Source organism: Aspergillus pseudoviridinutans (assembly GCF_018340605.1).
Source record: "Aspergillus pseudoviridinutans IFM 55266 DNA, scaffold_6, whole genome shotgun sequence".
Taxonomy (NCBI): Eukaryota; Fungi; Ascomycota; class Eurotiomycetes; order Eurotiales; family Aspergillaceae; genus Aspergillus; species Aspergillus pseudoviridinutans.
Genome location: NW_025091286.1, coordinates 1,760,959 through 1,779,301, shown reverse-complemented (window position 1 = coordinate 1,779,301; position 18,343 = coordinate 1,760,959). Strand labels below are relative to the sequence as shown.

The 18,343-nt window shown below is 47.1% G+C and overlaps 6 protein-coding genes across 6 annotated transcripts; 5 read left to right on the top strand and 1 right to left on the bottom strand.

The window, feature by feature from the left end:
- Nucleotides 1-5: 5 nt before the first annotated feature.
- Nucleotides 6-1,407, top strand: Asppvi_009045 (pepsin-like aspartic protease; the record flags this gene model as incomplete). Its single annotated transcript, XM_043304906.1, has 3 exons — nt 6-362; nt 411-1,283; nt 1,330-1,407. 3 exons carry the CDS (start codon nt 6-8, stop codon nt 1,405-1,407), a joined length of 1,308 nt encoding a protein of 435 aa, XP_043160841.1.
- Nucleotides 1,408-1,788: 381 nt separating this feature from the next.
- Nucleotides 1,789-2,400, top strand: Asppvi_009044 (uncharacterized protein; the record flags this gene model as incomplete). Its single annotated transcript, XM_043304905.1, has 1 exon — nt 1,789-2,400. One exon carries the CDS (start codon nt 1,789-1,791, stop codon nt 2,398-2,400), a length of 612 nt encoding a protein of 203 aa, XP_043160840.1.
- A 960-nt stretch (nt 2,401-3,360) lies between these two features.
- Nucleotides 3,361-5,065, top strand: swo1 (putative swollenin; the record flags this gene model as incomplete). The annotated part of the gene is made up of 7 exons (XM_043304904.1): nt 3,361-3,434; nt 3,479-3,584; nt 3,634-3,904; nt 3,951-3,997; nt 4,043-4,258; nt 4,303-4,486; nt 4,536-5,065. The coding sequence occupies 7 exons, from the start codon at nt 3,361-3,363 to the stop codon at nt 5,063-5,065; spliced, it is 1,428 nt and encodes a 475-aa protein (XP_043160839.1).
- Nucleotides 5,066-10,256: 5,191 nt separating this feature from the next.
- Nucleotides 10,257-10,997, bottom strand: Asppvi_009042 (uncharacterized protein; the record flags this gene model as incomplete). The annotated part of the gene is made up of 3 exons (XM_043304903.1): nt 10,257-10,391; nt 10,460-10,766; nt 10,825-10,997. 3 exons carry the CDS (start codon nt 10,995-10,997, stop codon nt 10,257-10,259), a joined length of 615 nt encoding a protein of 204 aa, XP_043160838.1.
- Nucleotides 10,998-14,658: 3,661 nt separating this feature from the next.
- Nucleotides 14,659-15,993, top strand: Asppvi_009041 (putative lipase; the record flags this gene model as incomplete). The annotated part of the gene is made up of 1 exon (XM_043304902.1): nt 14,659-15,993. One exon carries the CDS (start codon nt 14,659-14,661, stop codon nt 15,991-15,993), a length of 1,335 nt encoding a protein of 444 aa, XP_043160837.1.
- Nucleotides 15,994-17,324: 1,331 nt separating this feature from the next.
- Nucleotides 17,325-18,029, top strand: Asppvi_009040 (peroxiredoxin-like family protein; the record flags this gene model as incomplete). The annotated part of the gene is made up of 2 exons (XM_043304901.1): nt 17,325-17,484; nt 17,542-18,029. 2 exons carry the CDS (start codon nt 17,325-17,327, stop codon nt 18,027-18,029), a joined length of 648 nt encoding a protein of 215 aa, XP_043160836.1.
- Between the last annotated feature and the right edge of the window lie 314 nt (nt 18,030-18,343).

The following is an 18,343-nucleotide window of genomic DNA, read 5'->3' as shown; positions in this document are numbered from 1 at the left end:
CCAAAATGACGATTCCAATGGCCACAAAGATCAAGCTCATCCCCAACCCCCACTACCGCAAGTCGGGGACCAAGTCCTATGTCCACCTCATGCGCAAGTACCGCTTCACCCCAACAAAAGGCGGGCCATACTTTTTCAGCAGCACACTCCACCAGACGGGCCGGCAGTATACAAACCTGCCTGTCGGTGGGAAGGCTCGCATTCAGCACGTCTTGAGCAAGAGAATAGCGAATACAGACCAGACAGGCGAAGTCGGCGCCGACGACGTCCAGAATGATGCCATGTACCTGGCGCCAGTGAGTATCGGTACTCCGGCGCAGACGTTTAATCTGGATTTTGACACGGGATCCGCGGACTTATGGGTGAGACACCACATATCTTGTTAATAAAAGCAAAATACTAAGTAATAGGTCTGGTCAACCAACCTCCCCTCGGCGACCATCTCCCAGCACAAGTCCGGTACACTCTTCGACCCGAGCAAGTCGAGCACATTCAAAGAACAGTCCGGCTCGACATGGAAGATCTCCTACGGTGATGGCTCCTCTGCCTCCGGTACTGTAGGCACCGATACAATCACGCTCGGCGGATTGAAGGTCCAGAGTCAGGCAATCGAACTGGCCGATACACTCTCCGCACAGTTCCAGCAGGAATCTGGCGATGGTTTGCTCGGTCTGGCCTTTAGCAATATCAACACGGTCAAGCCGCAGGCTGTCCGCACTCCTGTAGAGAATATGATCTCTCAAGAGGACATCCCGAAATCGGCGGAACTGTTCACGGCGAAGTTGGGTTCCTGGAAAGACGCGGATGAGCCGGATAAGGGGGAGTCATTCTACACATTTGGGTTCATTGATCAGGCTACCGTGACAGCGTCGGGTGAGGATGTGTACTACACATCCATCGACAACAGCCAAGGATTCTGGCTTTTTGACTCTACGTCGGCGACTGTGAATGGCAAGACAATTGCGCGGTCGGGAAACAAGGCAATAGCTGATACTGGGACGACATTGGCGCTGGTCGATGATGCGACGTGTCAGGCAATTTATGATGCTATCCCGGGGGCGTATTACGATCAGGATAGCCAAGGGTATATTTATCCGTCCAACACGACAGAAGACAAACTTCCTGTTGTCTCGTTTGCCGTGGGGGACAAGCAATTTGTCGTGCAAAAGGAGGATCTGGGCTTCGCCGAGGCTAAATCGGGCTATGTCTACGGAGGTATCCAGAGCAGAGGCAGTATGACAATGGATATCCTTGGTGACACATTCCTCAAGGGAATTTACGCAGTACGTTCTTGCCCGTTTGTAAAAGACATCTTGCTAACGGTGGTAGATATTCGATGTCGGCAATCTTCGTTTCGGAGCTGTCCAGCGCAAGGAGCTGCATCAGAATCTGTCTGTTCCTCAGTAACTTGTTGTCTCTGTTTGAGACATGGGCAGAATGAATCGCATTGTTAATCATTGCAGAGAACAATGCCTTTGCTTGGTCGTCTCGTCTGTTTTGTAGACATATTGTTAATAACAAAGGATTGTATCACAGTCTGTTGCTTTGTCCTCCTTTATAGCAACCAAGACATATTCAAGACACCATTGCCTACCCTCCGTAGTGTTCGAAACATCCTTTTTTTATATCAAGACACTCACACAGACTCAATATAAATATCCCAATGACACCATGAAGTCCGTCTTCTCATCATCATCAATCACCTCTCCTCCAACATCTCCTCATTTCGACTCCCACTGTGACAACTGTCCCCGCAGATTCCTTTATCCAATTCATAAGAGATCCACAATGGTTTGTCAAAATCCCAACCCTTTGCAAGAAGAAATGCTAACTCATATCCAGCACCTCCCGCTTGAAGTGCGCGAGAAACTTGCGCTCCTCCCCGAGTCTCCCTCCCGCGAAGAGCTATATGTGGTCTGGACCCACCTCTTACAGAGGTATTTCCCCTTCCCCCTCCCTGGTTCTCTGCCCAACCTTCCCGATCTTCCTGACGAGACCGAGGTAAAGTACGCTCTAGGCAACCATCAGGAATCCGAGGCCCCTCACATCTCCCTCACCGTCGGCCGCGAATACAGCCCCTTTGATCGCCTGAACTTCCTGCATCTCTTCTGCCAGGCTGCGCCGAAGGAAGAATGGCACGTCGCAGAACTGCAGACTAAGTTGAAGGAGGAGATGATGAAGTCGTCTCACTGTCACATTGCACGGGGCCGCGGGATGACAATACACGGCGCGATTGTCGTTGGTCGTGAGGTCCAGTTTTACAAGCTGAAGCGCGACGGCTTGTTCGAATGCATGACGTGGCTGGTCCAGGGAAAGCAGAGTCTACATATCCTCCAGGATATGCGGATTATTACCGCCCACCTCATGCAGATAAGCTATGAGGTGAGGATCTGCGATTGATTTGGTGTGGCTTGGTCTGATTTACTTGTTATAGCGCGATGAGGATACTTCAGTTGTTTTGAATGCGTTCTGCTTCTATGTTTTCTGATTTCTTCAGCTTCGAGCTTTGATTGACTGGTGTTGCATGCTTGGTTGACTTTGCCCGGGTGAGTTATGTAACTGTCCTGCATTTTTGGCATTTGGCTCGTTGTCTGACATGAATCATCGATATATATATTAATGTCTGGAAGTGCTTACACGATTTACTATCGTTCGAACAATCATACCTTCCGTCTTTACTCTTCTGCTCTAATTCGTAGCTACAACTGTTGCCTGATCGATGTAACTGCTGCCACCTTGGGTAGGTTTGGCATAACTTAGTCCACAGCCGATTCTTGAAGGACTGTATGAAGTCTGGGACTGACAGTCCCTTACACTTGCGGGCTCAGTCGCTGTAGACTCTTCACGGAGCTTTCCTGCTCCCATAGCCTCCACTCCTGAAGAGCGGAAACCACAATCATCAAACCTAGGAGGAGAAGCTCCATTGACCCGGAAGTAGGTAAGTCATTTGACTCAAAATATCATAGCCTAAGTTGTTGAGATAGCCCAACATGTCCGTCTTTTCCCCGTAATGTGTCATGTGCAGCCTGACACGGAATCACGGTCCGATCCCTTAATCCCTCGAGCGTGATTTACGCAAATTCCTCAGGGCGCAAATCCGGCTAAATAAGGTAATTTGGCCGTATCCAATCGGGAGGGATCTCCCGCATCCTAACCTTTATGCAAGGTTTAAATAGATTAGAGTGTGCAGTTTTGCCGTTTCGGCTTATGCTGGTCTTACTTGGCTGAATGCTGCAGACATGGGATTTGCGGGGTAGATATGCCTCTCCGTGCTTCATAAGGAAGGTAACTAGGATATAAATATAAGACAAATTTCTTCCAAAGGCAAGGCTTCCACCCGGTGGATCAAGCTTTGACGGAATGATGCTTCTCGTTGGTATATTTCTAGCCCGGCTTGCGGTGGCTGCCGCGCAGAGCAGCTGCGTCACGGCTTGGTGAGTCTTCCTCTGGTCAGAGTTTGCATTCGACTAAGAATCAGGGGTCAATGCGGTGGCATTTCTTACACCGGGTCTACCTGCTGTCAAAGTGGGAATACCTGCGCCGAGATCAATTCGTACTACTACCAGTGCACGCCAGCCACAGTGGTGAGTGTATCACCATCGATCTCTCCGTACTAGCCATAACGCAGAGTAGACTTCAACTGCCACTGGGACTTCTTCTGGCTCTGGTTCATCGTCTGTCAACACTTCAGGCTATACAACGACCACTGTTCTTCCCAGTCCTACAGCTACACAGAACCCTTATCCAGCGGCCAATGCCAGCTCTTGTGGATCGTGGGCTCTCGTTGATAACGTTTGCTGCCCATACTACTGTCTCTCGAATAATGAATCCGAGTCCTGCACGAGCAGCTGTACCGGCGGCTGCGGCAGTCCTGATTCCTCCATGTGCAAGTCCGGGACAATGTGTATGTGTCCTTCTTCGACCTGTGAGCATGGCTGATACAACCACAGGGGGAGAGCAACTTACCGTTACCTCCAACGAGGCCTGGCATTACAGCGTGAGCATACTGCATCATCCCTCAAATCCATATTGACAACAACAGCGCTCAACACACTTTGGTCTGACCAGCGGCGGAGCCTGCGGTTTCGGCTTGTACGGCCTCTGCACCAAGAACAGCGTCACAGCAAGCTGGACAGACCCCATGCTGGGCACTACCTGCGACGCGTTCTGCACCGCGTATCCGCTGCTCTGCAAAGACCCCGGTAACGTCACGCTCCGCGGGAACTTTGCCGCTCCGAACGGAGACTACTACACTCAGGTGAGTACGCACAAACTCTGAAGTGATAACTGCTAAGTAAATAGTTCTGGCCATCCCTGGCTGCATCCGGAAATCCCGACAACTACCTCTCCTGCGGCGAGTGTTTCGAGCTCATCCGTACCAAGGCCGACGGGACGGACTACGCCGTTGGTGAGAGCGGATATACCGATCCCATCGTCCTCGAGGTAGTAGACAGCTGCCCCTGCGACGCAAATTCAAAATGGTGCTGTAAGTGGACCTCTTCCCTCAATATGACACAGAAATCTCACAAAACCAGGCGGAAGCGGCGCCGACCACTGCGGCGAAATTGACTTCAAGTACGGCTGTCCTTTGCCGGAAGGGTCCCATCACATGGATCTCTCCGATATCGCTATGGGCCGTCTCCAAGGAAACGGCAGTCTCACCGACGGCGTGATTCCCATCCGTTACCGGCGAGTGCCCTGTCCCAAGCCAGGGAATATCTACATCTGGCTTCATGACGGAGCTGGGCCGTACTATTTCGCGCTGAGCGCGGTGAATACCAACGGCCCGGGGTCTGTAATTAGTATCGAGGTACAGTCTGGTGGCTCTGGGCCCTGGGTTGCACTCGAGCACGATCCGAATTACACGAGTAGTCGGCCGCAAGAGCGGTATGGCTCTTGGGTCCTCCCGCAGGGCCAGGGACCCATTACTGTGCCTGTTGCGATGAGGCTGACGGCGCCGGATGGGCAGCAGGTGGTAAAGGAAGGGGCGATTACAAGCTTTACCCCGCCGGCGACTGCGGTCACTGGGTTCTGGTATATTGATCTTGGGGTGCAGTTTACCTAGGTAGATAGGACGCAACCAGTGCCAGTGGTGATTGGCTATGCTCAAAGAAATAGTTGAATAGTGATGCAGTGATTCAAATATACTGGAGGTTGGAATCAGTTCCCACTGCTCTGCAGTCACCACCTTAACTGGGATACACTCCGTAAACGTGAACATTTAGGGCAAGCGTCCCACATCGGAAGCTTAGAATGATAGTGCGTCTTGAGATCCGAATCAAGGTCAGATCGCTGGTGCCTAAATAGACTAGTCTAAAAACATCCCGCCTAAACCACATCAAATCCATTGAACACTCACAAGTCTCGAGGGGTGTACACTGATTCTCGAAATCGCCTTGACCAACAAACATTGATGATTATTTTTCTGACCCGCTGCCAAGACCTTAATCTGAATAGTTTATAGAGCCATCATCTCATAAATGAGGGCCACTGTAATTTTTCTTTTGTACAGAACATAGGATATACTCATCAAAATTACACAGTGAATAATCTCATTTATCTCTACGTGCCATGAAACTGCGCTTATACAAATTTAGTCTTAGAAACTTTTTTTTCCGAGTTAACGATCTACATATACGAGCCTGCAGAGTATGGGTGATCTCCATCCTACCACCCTTTTAAGGTATAAGATTAATAATATCTAGAAAACTCAGTTTACCATTAAGACGGTGAGACTAGCTGTTCACCTGCTTAAAAAAGTAGTTCGCCCTTTCAGGACAAGAGATTTTGAGTAACCGCACCAGGCGAGCTCGTGTCCCCCCCCAAAAGAAGGGCCACACAACCGGCGAAAAACATTGGCTGTAACCCCATCCTTAGGACCTCCCCAGGCCTCGTTGATGAGACAGAATAATCCAGATCGACTCACAAGTAAAATAAAGACTAGGCATCAAACAGCAAATCAAACTGCAGTGTGTTGATCTATACGTTATCAATTCCACTGTTTACTCCACGGGCCTCAGACGCAGGAATAGAAGGAACATTGTGCCTTTCTTCTTCCTCTGTGTCGTCAAAGGAATATGAAGAAAATGGAGATAAGGGGCTTCCTTCAAAGAGAGAGAGAGCTAGTGTAGAGATGCTATAAATGCGTAAGTCAGGGTGAACGATGCTTTGGACGGATAATGCTTACAATGTTATAAACATGAACGACTCATTCGCCCTTTTTATAGCGCAGGGAACTCCTATGGGTGAACTTATTCTGCAGTTGTGTAAGTTATAGTCCTGCGCTGCGAAAATGAATGTTGTTAACCACCTATTAAGATGGTTAGTATGCAGATTGAATATTCATAGCAATGTGCAATTTGGAGATGACATACAAGTAAGAAAACGCAAAATCAACTGCGAAAATCACATAGTATGCCCACGAATATTGTTTCATATTTCGAAACAAGAGATAGGACAAGATACTCGCAAGGAAAAACACCACCACAGATATGACCGACTGCAAAATCAGTATACATCCTAATCAAAAGTCATTCCGTGGGTTGACCCAACAAGTATTTCCCAATAAAGGGCATGCTGATCGCGTGGTCCTTTTGCAATGAAGTAGGACGAGATGCCCATCACGATCGCTGCACTTGACCACTGCAGAATCCTTGCGGAAACAAACAAGAGCGCAACCGTTTTTTCTGAAAGCGATTTCATATTGGGTCTCTCCGGCAAGTACTGGAGAGCAGCTGAAGTGTTGAAGTCCTTCTGCAGAATACAAAATATTCAGGAATTTCTTTGGACACGATGAGTAGGCTGATGACCTAGCTTGACTTTGTCAGGACCCGAATATATTGGCGTTCACCAACACCTAAATGCCATTACTCCTGAATTTATGGGTAGAGATATGTCTCCCCAGACATTGAAACGTCATCGATTGAACAAATCCTATCGGTCACTACCTGTAAAACCTCTGACAAGGGCGATCTGAAGCTGGGTAATGACATCATACACTAAAAGAAGATTGCATTCATCCATTTCGAGTGAATCTACACCTATATTACCAAGCAGCATTTTAGCCGTTGAAGTTGCACAATTCTCAGCTATTGGCAGCCAATCTCAGATCGGGCTAAATGTAGACCTCTAGGCCATGATGGCTGGTGTCCTGACCACAATATAAGTACGCTCGCCACAACACAGCTGCACTAGCCAGGGCGGATGTGACCGGCAGAAACAAATGGAATCGTTACTCACCAATCAAACCCCGGAGCGATCCCCTGAGCGTTTCAGAATAATACCTATTCTGAATGGGTTTTCGCAGAAATTCTGTTTATAGCTGATAAGTGGACAATCACTAAAACCACAATAACACGTGACATGATGGTATATGAATGTTATGCTAAGACAACCTGATTGAAGTATACAATATACCACTTCTATATTAAAGATATATTAACATATCTATCAGCCGGAGGAACGATGGATATATAAGGACACTTTACTATTATTGTATTCTACACTCTTAGTTTAGTTCCTTGCGTTTAATATTAATATCTTACTTAACCATAAGTTCACTAGTCTGATTCATCAGTTACTCTCTCACTATTGTATATGTACTCAGTAGGCCTTGCTTCTATCTCTACTACTATTGTTCTTGTGTTATCTTCAAACTGTCCCTGATCCTGTTTGGACCATCATAGCAATGTGATTGTATACCTGGTCGGTATACTAGGCAAGTATAAGTCTATAGACCTGTTCGGCCACAACAGCGCCAGCTCTCAAAGTTAGTGACTAGAGGAGCCAGAGATGGTTACATTTCATGTTTCGTGTTAAGAAAGTTACAGCCGCCCTGATTCAAAGTGGTGGGTTCAATATAAATTCAAACTAAGTTCTTGGCAGTGGGGCTTGAAAACAATCGTGTCCGAAGGTCAGACCGTCAGACCAATTTCGAGGATCATTGTACAGTGCCAGCAAGCCCGAAGCAGAGATATTCAGACCGTGTTACACAGTTTTATGTTTGATGACAAATTGAATCATGACAGCGGAGCTGTGTGTACGACCAAGCAGAATCAGTAGACGTACGATCGGGCCTCTGGACAAACGCAAAAACACAACGCGCTGTCAGCCATGTGCGAACCGACGGGTAAAGGTTGGAGCAACCAGCACTTTGTTTCAATGAGAGCACTCGAACTTACACAGTGAACAGTGTGATGGGGGGCACCCCTGCGAAAGATGCGTCCAAACAAAGAAAATCTGTGCGCCGCAGCGGCTAGAGCAGACAGGAGTGAAATTCGTCAATGCTTTGGGACATGTGTTCTCTTGTACAATTCCCATGCACGTGCAGAAGCATGATGATGCTATATATCTAGATCATTTCGCATCCTTCCTTCAGCGATGCCACTTTAGCAAAGGCTTTGCTGCCACAAATGCAGACATAGTCAGTATCATTGGCAGATACCCTCTGCTTTCGCACATTGCTATCGCAATCGGGGCTTTGGACGCCAGTAGGAAGGGCTCTATCAGATCATTTGGCGCGCTTGAGTCTCCTCAGCATATTGCGTTCCGGGCTTGCGGTAGATCACTGCAAGTTTTGCATTCGGCAATCTCGACAGCAAATCCAGTGTTTAGAGATGACGTGCTTTGGAGCACATTTCTCCATGGTCTTTTTGAGGTATGATTATATTTATAAAATCGCAAAATTCCACTAACCACCCAGACAGCTGATGGCTGAAAAATCCGGCAATTCATTCGCAAACCACTTGGTTTTCGGTACTTCCAAAATGCTTCTCCTTTTGGAACCTGCAAATCCGCATTCATTACCCACGAAGAGCTTGATTGATGCATTTTGGATCCTTGAGGCCAACAGAGCCATTCTTTATGGTGACAATATTACGCTTCCTCCAGACAGATGGCAGTGGAGTTCGACGCGAGAAAGCTGGCCAGATTCTATGAAGGAAATCCTCATGCTCATGATGCAAACTTCGACATTTGCTAAAAGGCAAGTCAATTTTACTAACTTGATTGGCGGATGCAGCTAAACTTTTTAGGCTCTTTGACACAATTGAGAGTATTCCTCCAGAATTGAGACCCTTTGATCCCAGGTTGGACGCTCTTGCCCTAGAAGGTCTCGAGATTAAGCAAAGTCTTCTCAGTTGGCAAGAAGGAAGTCGTTTGGAAAGGTTGCCGGTAGAGCCTTTTACCCAATCGGCCGTCACCGTTTACCACGCTCTTCTTTTATATCATTGCAGGAATTTTACTTTTTATTCATGCTGGATAACACGGACAATTCCTCATCTTAACCAAAGTGAAGTCGACAAACATGTCGCCGCAATTTTGGATCTGTCTGAAAGTCTTCTCTCGGATACATATACCCCGGGAGTTCTCTTGTTATTCCCTCTGCGAATGGCCGGAGCCCACGCTCGTGAGGCTCACGCACAGGAGAAAGTATTGATCACTATTCGCAAGATACGGCAAAAAGGCTTCATCGTTTCAGATAGAATCGAAGTCGATTTGCAGGAGTTTTGGTAGGCAATAGAAAATGGGGAAATTGATTAAACCGAATCAAATATCAGTATAAGTTACCACGAGCCTGAGAGGGCAGGGTGGGCTTAATCCTTTAATCCTTTAGAATTGCAGGTCTACAATTCCATCGTGCAGCACAAAGGCTTCGATAGTATCCTAGCGTAGGGGCATATGGCGGATCGCATGGCATCTTGGGTCCCCGAGAGTTGTAGTCATCGGGATACAGGCTGCCGCTCAAATCTACACACGATCAAAGTCCTGGAGGTCTGCCAACGAAAGTGGGCGGAACCCACGGCGGGTAGACGGCCGAGAAGATGGGAGGCTTGAATGAGAATTAGTCCTAAGAGGTAGCAAGAAAACTCATCGTGACTGATAGAAATCAATTTGCAATACTCAACGAGAGGACGGCGGGTAGGTTGACGACACCTTTCTGTCCAAGACAAGATAGTTCTTGAATAAAATGAAATTTGTTCTATCAGACTTGACGATTGAGAGTTGTTCTTTGTCACGATTGAGACTAACTAACTAATTTTTATTGTTATATCATTGAGAAGGCGAGATTTGCAATCAATTGATTGTCACGATATGAGCATACATAGTAGTTTGGTTTTTGGTCGTCGATCAAACGTTGTGACCCCCCGGGCAGTTGGTGTAATGCACTCCGTTTGACTACATCAATGATAGAGAGACTCCACCCCAGCGGTTTGGCCGTGTATGGCTCAACCATGATCCCATGATGTAGAAGCAGCTTAGGCTTGGATGTTGAAGTATTCAGTGATGACTCTGGTACGTAATCCAGAAGAAAAATAGTCGTACCCGACCATGACATTGCAGTTGCTCATGTAGACTGTGACAGGAATAGCTCCCTGGTACATAATATTCCACTGAGGAGATATATTTTAGCTTCAGTACTGTGCCTAACATTAAGTTGAACTCGGAAAGTGTTACTTACAGCTGCCACAAGGTCCTTGTTGAACTGTCGCCGGACCAGTCCGCTGAAAACAGCACCACTTTGGACTAGTATGTCTTCAGGGAACAAAGGGAAGTTCGAGTTGACGTATCCCCTCCATATAGTTGGCTCATTGGATTCGTGACCAAAGGTGGTCAAAGTGTTGTCCACCAAACCTTCCTTGGTAGTGTTGGTGTAATTGAAGAAGGACGAGGCCAGACCACCCTCGAAGGCTTCATCGACCCGAACGAAATTCTGGGATGGCGAGTTATTGATGAAACCAGTCGTGATGTGCGACAGGTTTTGGTTCCTGTTGCTCTGTTAATTTGACGACAGAAGTAGGGCGGGCATCAGTATTTGTCGCCTACCACTTGTGTTGGATAAAGTTGGTCTCATATTCAGCCTTTACCATAGGAGGATCTGGCTGTTTGAATTCAGAAGAGAATTCGACCATCGAAGAAGGGAACGGAGGGCAGCTCGAAGCTCTCACTGGCAGCACGCCAGCGGCAAGCGAGACGGAGAGTAGTTGAAGGAAGCGCATGATTCGAGAGTGGAAACTGACGATTGATGAAAAGTAGGAAATTCTTGGAAAGAAAAAAGCTGGTAGCTGTGAAATAATGTCCCTGACACTGCCGGTCACTTTATACTTCTGCAAAGCACACATGGGTATGCATGTGAGGGCCTTTCACCTCCAGGAACCAACCTTGCGTCTCCTCTGAGGCGCGCCCAATAGATACTGTTTTAGGACACCGAGGCTTAGGCAACGATCTTGGGGTAAGTACGGCGATGTCACCAGAGTCATGAGCTACTAACCATATCCTGACGGCGCGTTCAGTTATTGCCTGATTTAGTGCATTGCCGGCCCGTCCAATGGAGACGAAATCCCTCTATGCATAGAATGCTACGACTTTCCCGACGCCAAGCTTTTTGTGGGCATGTATCAAGAGGGCACTTGGCGGTTTTGGGAAATATTCGAGCGTGGACGGCTCCTAACGATCTCACGAAAGAGCCAATCACAACATGCCCTAGTCTACTTGTTCCACACATCTGGAGCTCTTAGCATGACAGCGATAGGCAGGAGAAATATGTCACTGCCTCAGAACCGGCGTATGAGTCCCCCTAAACCCGTCCGCCAACATGGTGCACAACGGCCCATAGGGCCAAGAACTAATTATGTATAAGGATGCCCGAGGCATTCAATGAGTCGGTGAATGACGGGAAAACAATCCCTGTTTATTCCATTATCTCACTTAGATTGGTTGAACTTGAACTCTTCATACGGCCTGAGTCCCCAGCAGGAGCTCGCAGTCAGTTGTCTATGACAGTGACATTCGAAACGAAGAGCTGAATGTTGACATTGTCTAACGAATATCCTAGACCGTCTCAGCGCACACAAACCGAAATTCAAGCGATTTTCCGGATCGCTCGCCCTACGCCAAAATTTTCACTTTGCCTTGCTCCGAAGAGGCTTCTTCAAATCCAACAACTCTCTCAGAATCACCGACCGGTACCAGTAGTGGAAATATGGCCGCTTGCCATTAAGATAGGGTGTGTGGAAGTGCAACTGTATATAGCCTCAGTAGCAGTCATTTTCAGCATTAATCTCACCAGTCCTCACATTCTATATGTAAATGGTTGACCAATATGCATCCGATTAAATTAGGGGAGTGTATGGGGAGGGGACCCGTCCGAGAGGCTAAGTCCAAGCACGCTACCTTTCGGGTAAGTCTCCTGTAAACTTTTGGAGGCTACAATGGCGCTAGTAGATCGACAGAACGAAGTACGGAGTAGTACAGGCTGTGGTCCGGCTAAACAAATGTGAAAACATAATTGCCATATCGGCATGACCCGGCTGCCTTTTGCGGTCTGGGAAGCACAACTACACACTCCTCCAGACATCGAGGACGCCTCATATGCCAGCTGCATTGCCTAGATCTACAAAAAATAATGGTCAGAAAGGCCTTGAACCCTTCTAGTCTCAAGGCAGAGTATGTCGCTGGGCAGGCTGGAAGACGCGCAGCCAACTTGCAAAATGGTAATGCATAACTTTACGTAACATTTAAGGGTGTCGAAGAGATTTACTGGGAGGGAACGATCCCGGATATTGATGGATCTGACTTGAAGAATACGAAATAGGCAAACAAAGAGGATGAAGTATCTGGTTTTCCATGCCTTATCCGAACAACAAGCCAATATGTCTACAGGGAAGTCTGCTGCTGTAGCTACTCTCAGTGCTGCTGTTAGCGTGACATCGACCTTGGTCTACACAAGGGCCATTACAGGCTAATACACGATGATTCTATGTTCAACCTTAAAAATAATAAGTAGAGCATAATCACATACCAGCAGATGGAATCTTAGGGCTAAGTCTATATTACATGATTGCATCCTAGTATCATTATTCATGGCGGACTTGCTGAGTTTAATATATATCTGGGCTATATATGGTGGTTTAATTTTTAATATACTGCCTTTTCTACTCTCAAAGTTAAATAGAAAGTATAAAGTTCTTTTTTTTTTCGCAGTTCTATAAAGGGTGGGTTGCCTAGTAAAAAGCTAGAGACATCATCTATCAGGGTATTCTGGTTTAGTTATAGCTAATCAAATTTTATCCCTCAGGATTATAAACTAAGCCTAAATTACAAATCTACTAGCTAAGATGGAAATACAAGGAGCAGCTGACTATCTTAAAACTTAGTGACTGCCTTAGTGCCATTACTGAAAAGATGGCAGAGGAAGAGCTGTTTGCATATTTTTAACTTGACAAGCTCATCTTGTCCCTTCTCTATACTACCGGGTACATCTATATCACTCCTGCTGTAAACAGAAGCCAGAAGACGTCCAAAATCAAGGCTTTTGGCTTGTCGCTCAACATGTCCGTTCATCAATACTTTGCTGGTGTGCATTTTTAGATTCCCTTTTAGGTGCTGAGAGAATTCTAATTGGGCCATCCCAATGCCCATATATGTGGCTGGCTGGAGGTACGATACGTCCTTACCTATCCCTGTCACACTGACAAATAGTAGTTTCCGCTCAGCGGTGCCAAGACAGGCCTGCTTCTTGCAATTGCTGCATTGGATGGCCTTGCCAACAAGGGTGCTTAACCGACCACAGGAACATGTAAACTCAGATATGCAGGATGCATAGGATCCGCTGGTATAATATTGACTGGCCAATGCAAGCATATGCGATGGTCTGTAGTACTGCAGGGTGGCATTGAAGTTGTCATTGCAAGCCACTATAGTTACTCACAGCTCACTGTAAAGGATAGGAGTTTGGACACTAAGCATGCAAGCAAGTAAACGCTGAATTTCCATGCCTGAAGCAGAGGAGATAGGCGCAGTGCTGCACTATTAAAAAGCAATCATTGACATCATTTGGAATTAACACAAGCCTCATATATCGCCAAACTCTCAGGGCTAGGGTATGAATTCACCACCACCACAACCGCCTTATAGGAATTGGCTATATACGGTTTGTCTTTAATACAGTCTACTTTTCATACCAAAACAATTTGCAAAAATATGTACTGGTGGGAACCATACCCAGAACAAAAAAGGTATTGCCTAAGGACTTCAAACTTCTGTGCCCTCAATTTGTAGATCAATTCATTTGATTCTTTATCATTCTCGTCTCCTGCATCGTCCATCACATACTAGTTCGAGAGTCTTACCTCGACGAAAGGAAAGTTCAGTTACTTTAACCTAATCCGGCTGAAAGCTTCATACATTCACTCTGACGCTCGAACCTTAAGTCTGGAAGCTAAAAAAGTTACGACTACTGTTGGCTAGAATTAATGCGCTTGGATAGGAGCCTAGCCATAGTCAGAATGGTTCAGGATTTGGTTCCCGCAAATAGGGTTTGGAAATAATTCAAATATAACCAATATGGAACGAGATTTCGAGCGCGACTGTGCGCGACTGTCATATTTGAAATCATTCTTCACTGAGCCTGAGAATGTAACCTGCCATTTGCGAGATCCACTCGGAGTCTGGTTGTTAGCATGCCGAACAGAAGTTACCCCCTACATACAGTAGAATTCCTGAAGAAGCAAAGAAAGACTCCCCTCTACAAATACTATAAATTTGGCCGTTAACTTGCTGTCTGATATGAGCACCTATTCGAGGCCTAGTATCTTAATCATTCAATCAAAATTTCTCTTTCTTCTTGCCCAAACTCCATAATTGTACCTAGGTATCATTATGGGCTGTACGCCGTACTTTCCTCTTGTTCTTGTACTCGGGCTCCTCTATGTGCTTGTTGCAGAGGCTGTTCCTCTTCTGCCAAGTGAGGACCCTTTCTACATCCCGGACGATGACTCTTGGTCACAATTGCCCCCCGGAACCATTCTGAATTCCCGCAACGTGACAATCGCCTCACTGCTCCCTGGCTTCCCAAGTAAAGCCAAGGCATTTCAAGTGCTGTATGTCACCCGGGACGTGCATGAGCAGCCAGCGCACACAGTCACGACGATAGTTGTCCCTCAACGCCCAAAGTTCGACCGGCTCCTCTCCTTCCAGATCGCCTACGACTCGCCTGATATCAATTGCTCTCCCTCATACGGGATCCAGTTTGGTGTGGACGGTACCGCTGCTACCTGGAACCGGAATCAGCTAAGCTATTTGCTTCCCTACTTACAACAGGGTCCGATTGTGAATATACCGGACTACGAGGGCTCCAATGCCGCGTTTACCGTGGGCCCGCAAAGCGCCTACCAGACTCTGGATTCCATCCGTGCGGCACTGAACTCGGCACACCTCACCGGCCTCAGCCCTGAGGCCAAAACGATCATGTTCGGCTACTCTGGAGGCGGCTACGCAACAGAGTGGGCTTCTGAATTCCATCCCAGCTACTCACCGGAACTTAAAATCGCCGGGGCTGTGATCGGCGGTCCTCCTACTAATATTACAAAGACCTATCTATCCGTCAACGGGGGACCAGCCGCAGGGTTAAACGCCTGGGCCATGCTGGGGGTAATGAACGCATTTCCTGCCCTCAAGGCCTACATGCTCGACCACCTTCTACCTGAGTACCGTGATGCCTTTCTCGGTCCTCTGAAACGCTGCACTCCCCGGACTGGGGACGAAAGCGACCCTCCGCCGCTCAGTAACATGAATATTTCATCCTTCTTCGACAATGGTGACCAGTTCCTATATGAGTTCAAAGATCTTCTCGATGAAATCGGCGTGATGGGAAGACATGGATTCCCCAAGTTTCCGTTGTACATCTACAAAGGCACGAATGATGATATTGCACCCACAATTGAAGATACAACTGCTCTGGTGCGGAAGTTCTGTGAGGCAGGCACTAATGTGAGGTATCTTCCGTACGCGGGGCTAGACCATACCACTGCCTTGATTTTCGGTATGCTTCCAGGCTGGGCATGGATGACAAATATCTTCAACGGGATTGAGCTACCAGGCTGCCACCAGAATGACCTTAATCTTGATGCGGATGGAGGTGAAGGAGAGATATTGGAGTATCCTTTCCCTGATCAGGAAATTTTCCAATCCTCTCACTTGGACGAATTGAAGTAAGACACCACATGCCATAAGAGTAGTCTAGTTGTGGATATTTGAATTGAAAGAATTCGGGTATTCCCTAAACAATATATCTATATCCTTATACACTTCATCAGCACCGGTTCGATCTCCTTGTGGAGTCCACTTAAATATATTCATAAAAAAAGACTGTAGATTCCGAGGCAAAATGACCCCACCATCTCAATGAAACCTAACATCTCAATGATAAAGCCATTTTCCTATACTGAACTGGATATCCAAGCGTTCATTTATCCCACCAAACATAGTTAGAATGATCTAAAATTAAGTTACGGGTTATTCTAAGGCATGGAAGCTGACACTCCGCACCACGACGGTCTACATCGAGCTTCCCAACTGCGCGAATGGCCAAGTCTCTGGGCCATTGATGAAGAAATTCAGTATGGCAGGAGCCCGAGATATGTCGCCCCTCGGCATCTAGACAACGATACAGCATGGACAACGCTCAACGCTAGTCTGCGTTGGTTCGGTAGTAACGCACGCTCTGCTTTGCGCTGTTGTCATGATGTTGGCTCGGATTGATTATGAGAAGACGTGCAGCGTAATGAGGTTGTACATATCTTGCGTAGAATAGACCCAAGGCAGACACGTAAGACAAGAGCTATAAATTTTGGACTTTTTCTAAAGAACAAAATGTGTAACTTTGAGAGACACTTCCATGTCATTGCAGCTCACACAAACGCCCTCGATCCATCGACTCATTCGAGCCACGAAGAAGCATCGGATGGGTCTATCTTCTACTCTTTGCGGAAACGATGCCCATTGTCCACTCTAGTAGCAGTTGATTAGCAACGATGATGAATAGAAAACTGAGGACCATTTGGCATCAAGAGACTAAAGAGTGGTACTACAGCGTGGTTCGTCATTGGTTGACTAATATCCATCAAAATTATAGGGAGCGTGAAGTCCTATACCTACATCGAGGTGCATGTTGAAGGTATAACATGGATAGACTCACTTGTATATGCTTCTCATGATTGAACCTGCCAAGAGCCTAGACCCAGAAATAAGCTTTCATATTTTTAGCCAGGCTGTTTCCCGTTCTGTTGTAGTTGACATGATCTAATACCCGCCCCCTTGGTTCGCGTGGAAAGTCAAAACAATGTTATGACATCACGACCTTCTTTTACGCCCTGTGATTCTGACTATACCCGATACCTACTGCATTTCTGAATTGATAATGGTCAGATGACCATAGTTTTGCTTATGAATCGGATGATTCAAATGGTTTCTCTTCATATACCGTCCCGCAAATCCATGGAGATGACGATACGATCAACGTAACCCGCATCCTGACCACCTGAATTATGAGTGACACTACTATAACCAGATGTGACGACCTTCCAGAGCCAAAAGAGCTCGCCGAAGCCTACGAGCTCGAACTACAATCCCAAAATGGCCAGCCGATCCGGTTCGGCGAGCTAGTCGCCGGGAAAGGAGGCCAGATCACAACCATTGTGATTTTCAGTATGTCTCTTACTCACGCTGCCTACCTAGCCTTCCCATATGCTGACCATCTTCAAGTCCGCCACTTCTTCTGCGCCTACGATCAGGAATACGTTCGCGTAGCCTCGCGCCGTCTCACCGACTCCGTCCTATCGACCCTCCCCAACCCCACCGGCCCATCACAGCTCATCATAATCGGCTGCGGTGACTCTCAGCGCATCGTCCCTTATGTGTCGGAGACAGAAGCCGCGTTCCCCATTTACACGGACCCCACAGGGACGATCTACGAGAAGCTGCACATGAAGAGGACGAGGTCACACATGACTCAATCGCCCTCTTATGCGCAGATCCCTTTCTTCAGTGCGCTTGGAAAGACATTCAAGCAAATGTTTCGGAGTGGGTGGCAGGCGTTTCGAGGGGGCAGCTGGGCACAGAACGGCGGCGAATGGGTATTTCGCGGGGGCAAGTGTGTTTATGTCCATCGGATGGAGCATGTCTCGGATCACTTGACGGCGGATCAATTGCTTGAGGTACTCAGCCATGATGAGCCAGCTGAAACGAAGTAGGAAATGGCCGAGATATGGATGTTGGACTATAGTTTGGCCGAGTGCATATAGTCCTGAGGAGGGCATTTACCAGTTGACCTGCCATTTCTAGTGCGATACCCTGATTGAGAGGTTTTCAATATTTCTTATTATGTTCCCCATTTGAATTTGTATTTCTGTTCGCGGAAGCTTACATCCTAGTCTCCTATGAATGATGGAATGGCCAACATAGAGGAACTACGGGGCATAAAAGAAGTGCTTGCTATTTCAGGTCTGGCGTATTTTGTTCTCGTGTCACATGGGCGCGGGGTATGTAAAGTGATGAGATGCCTAAT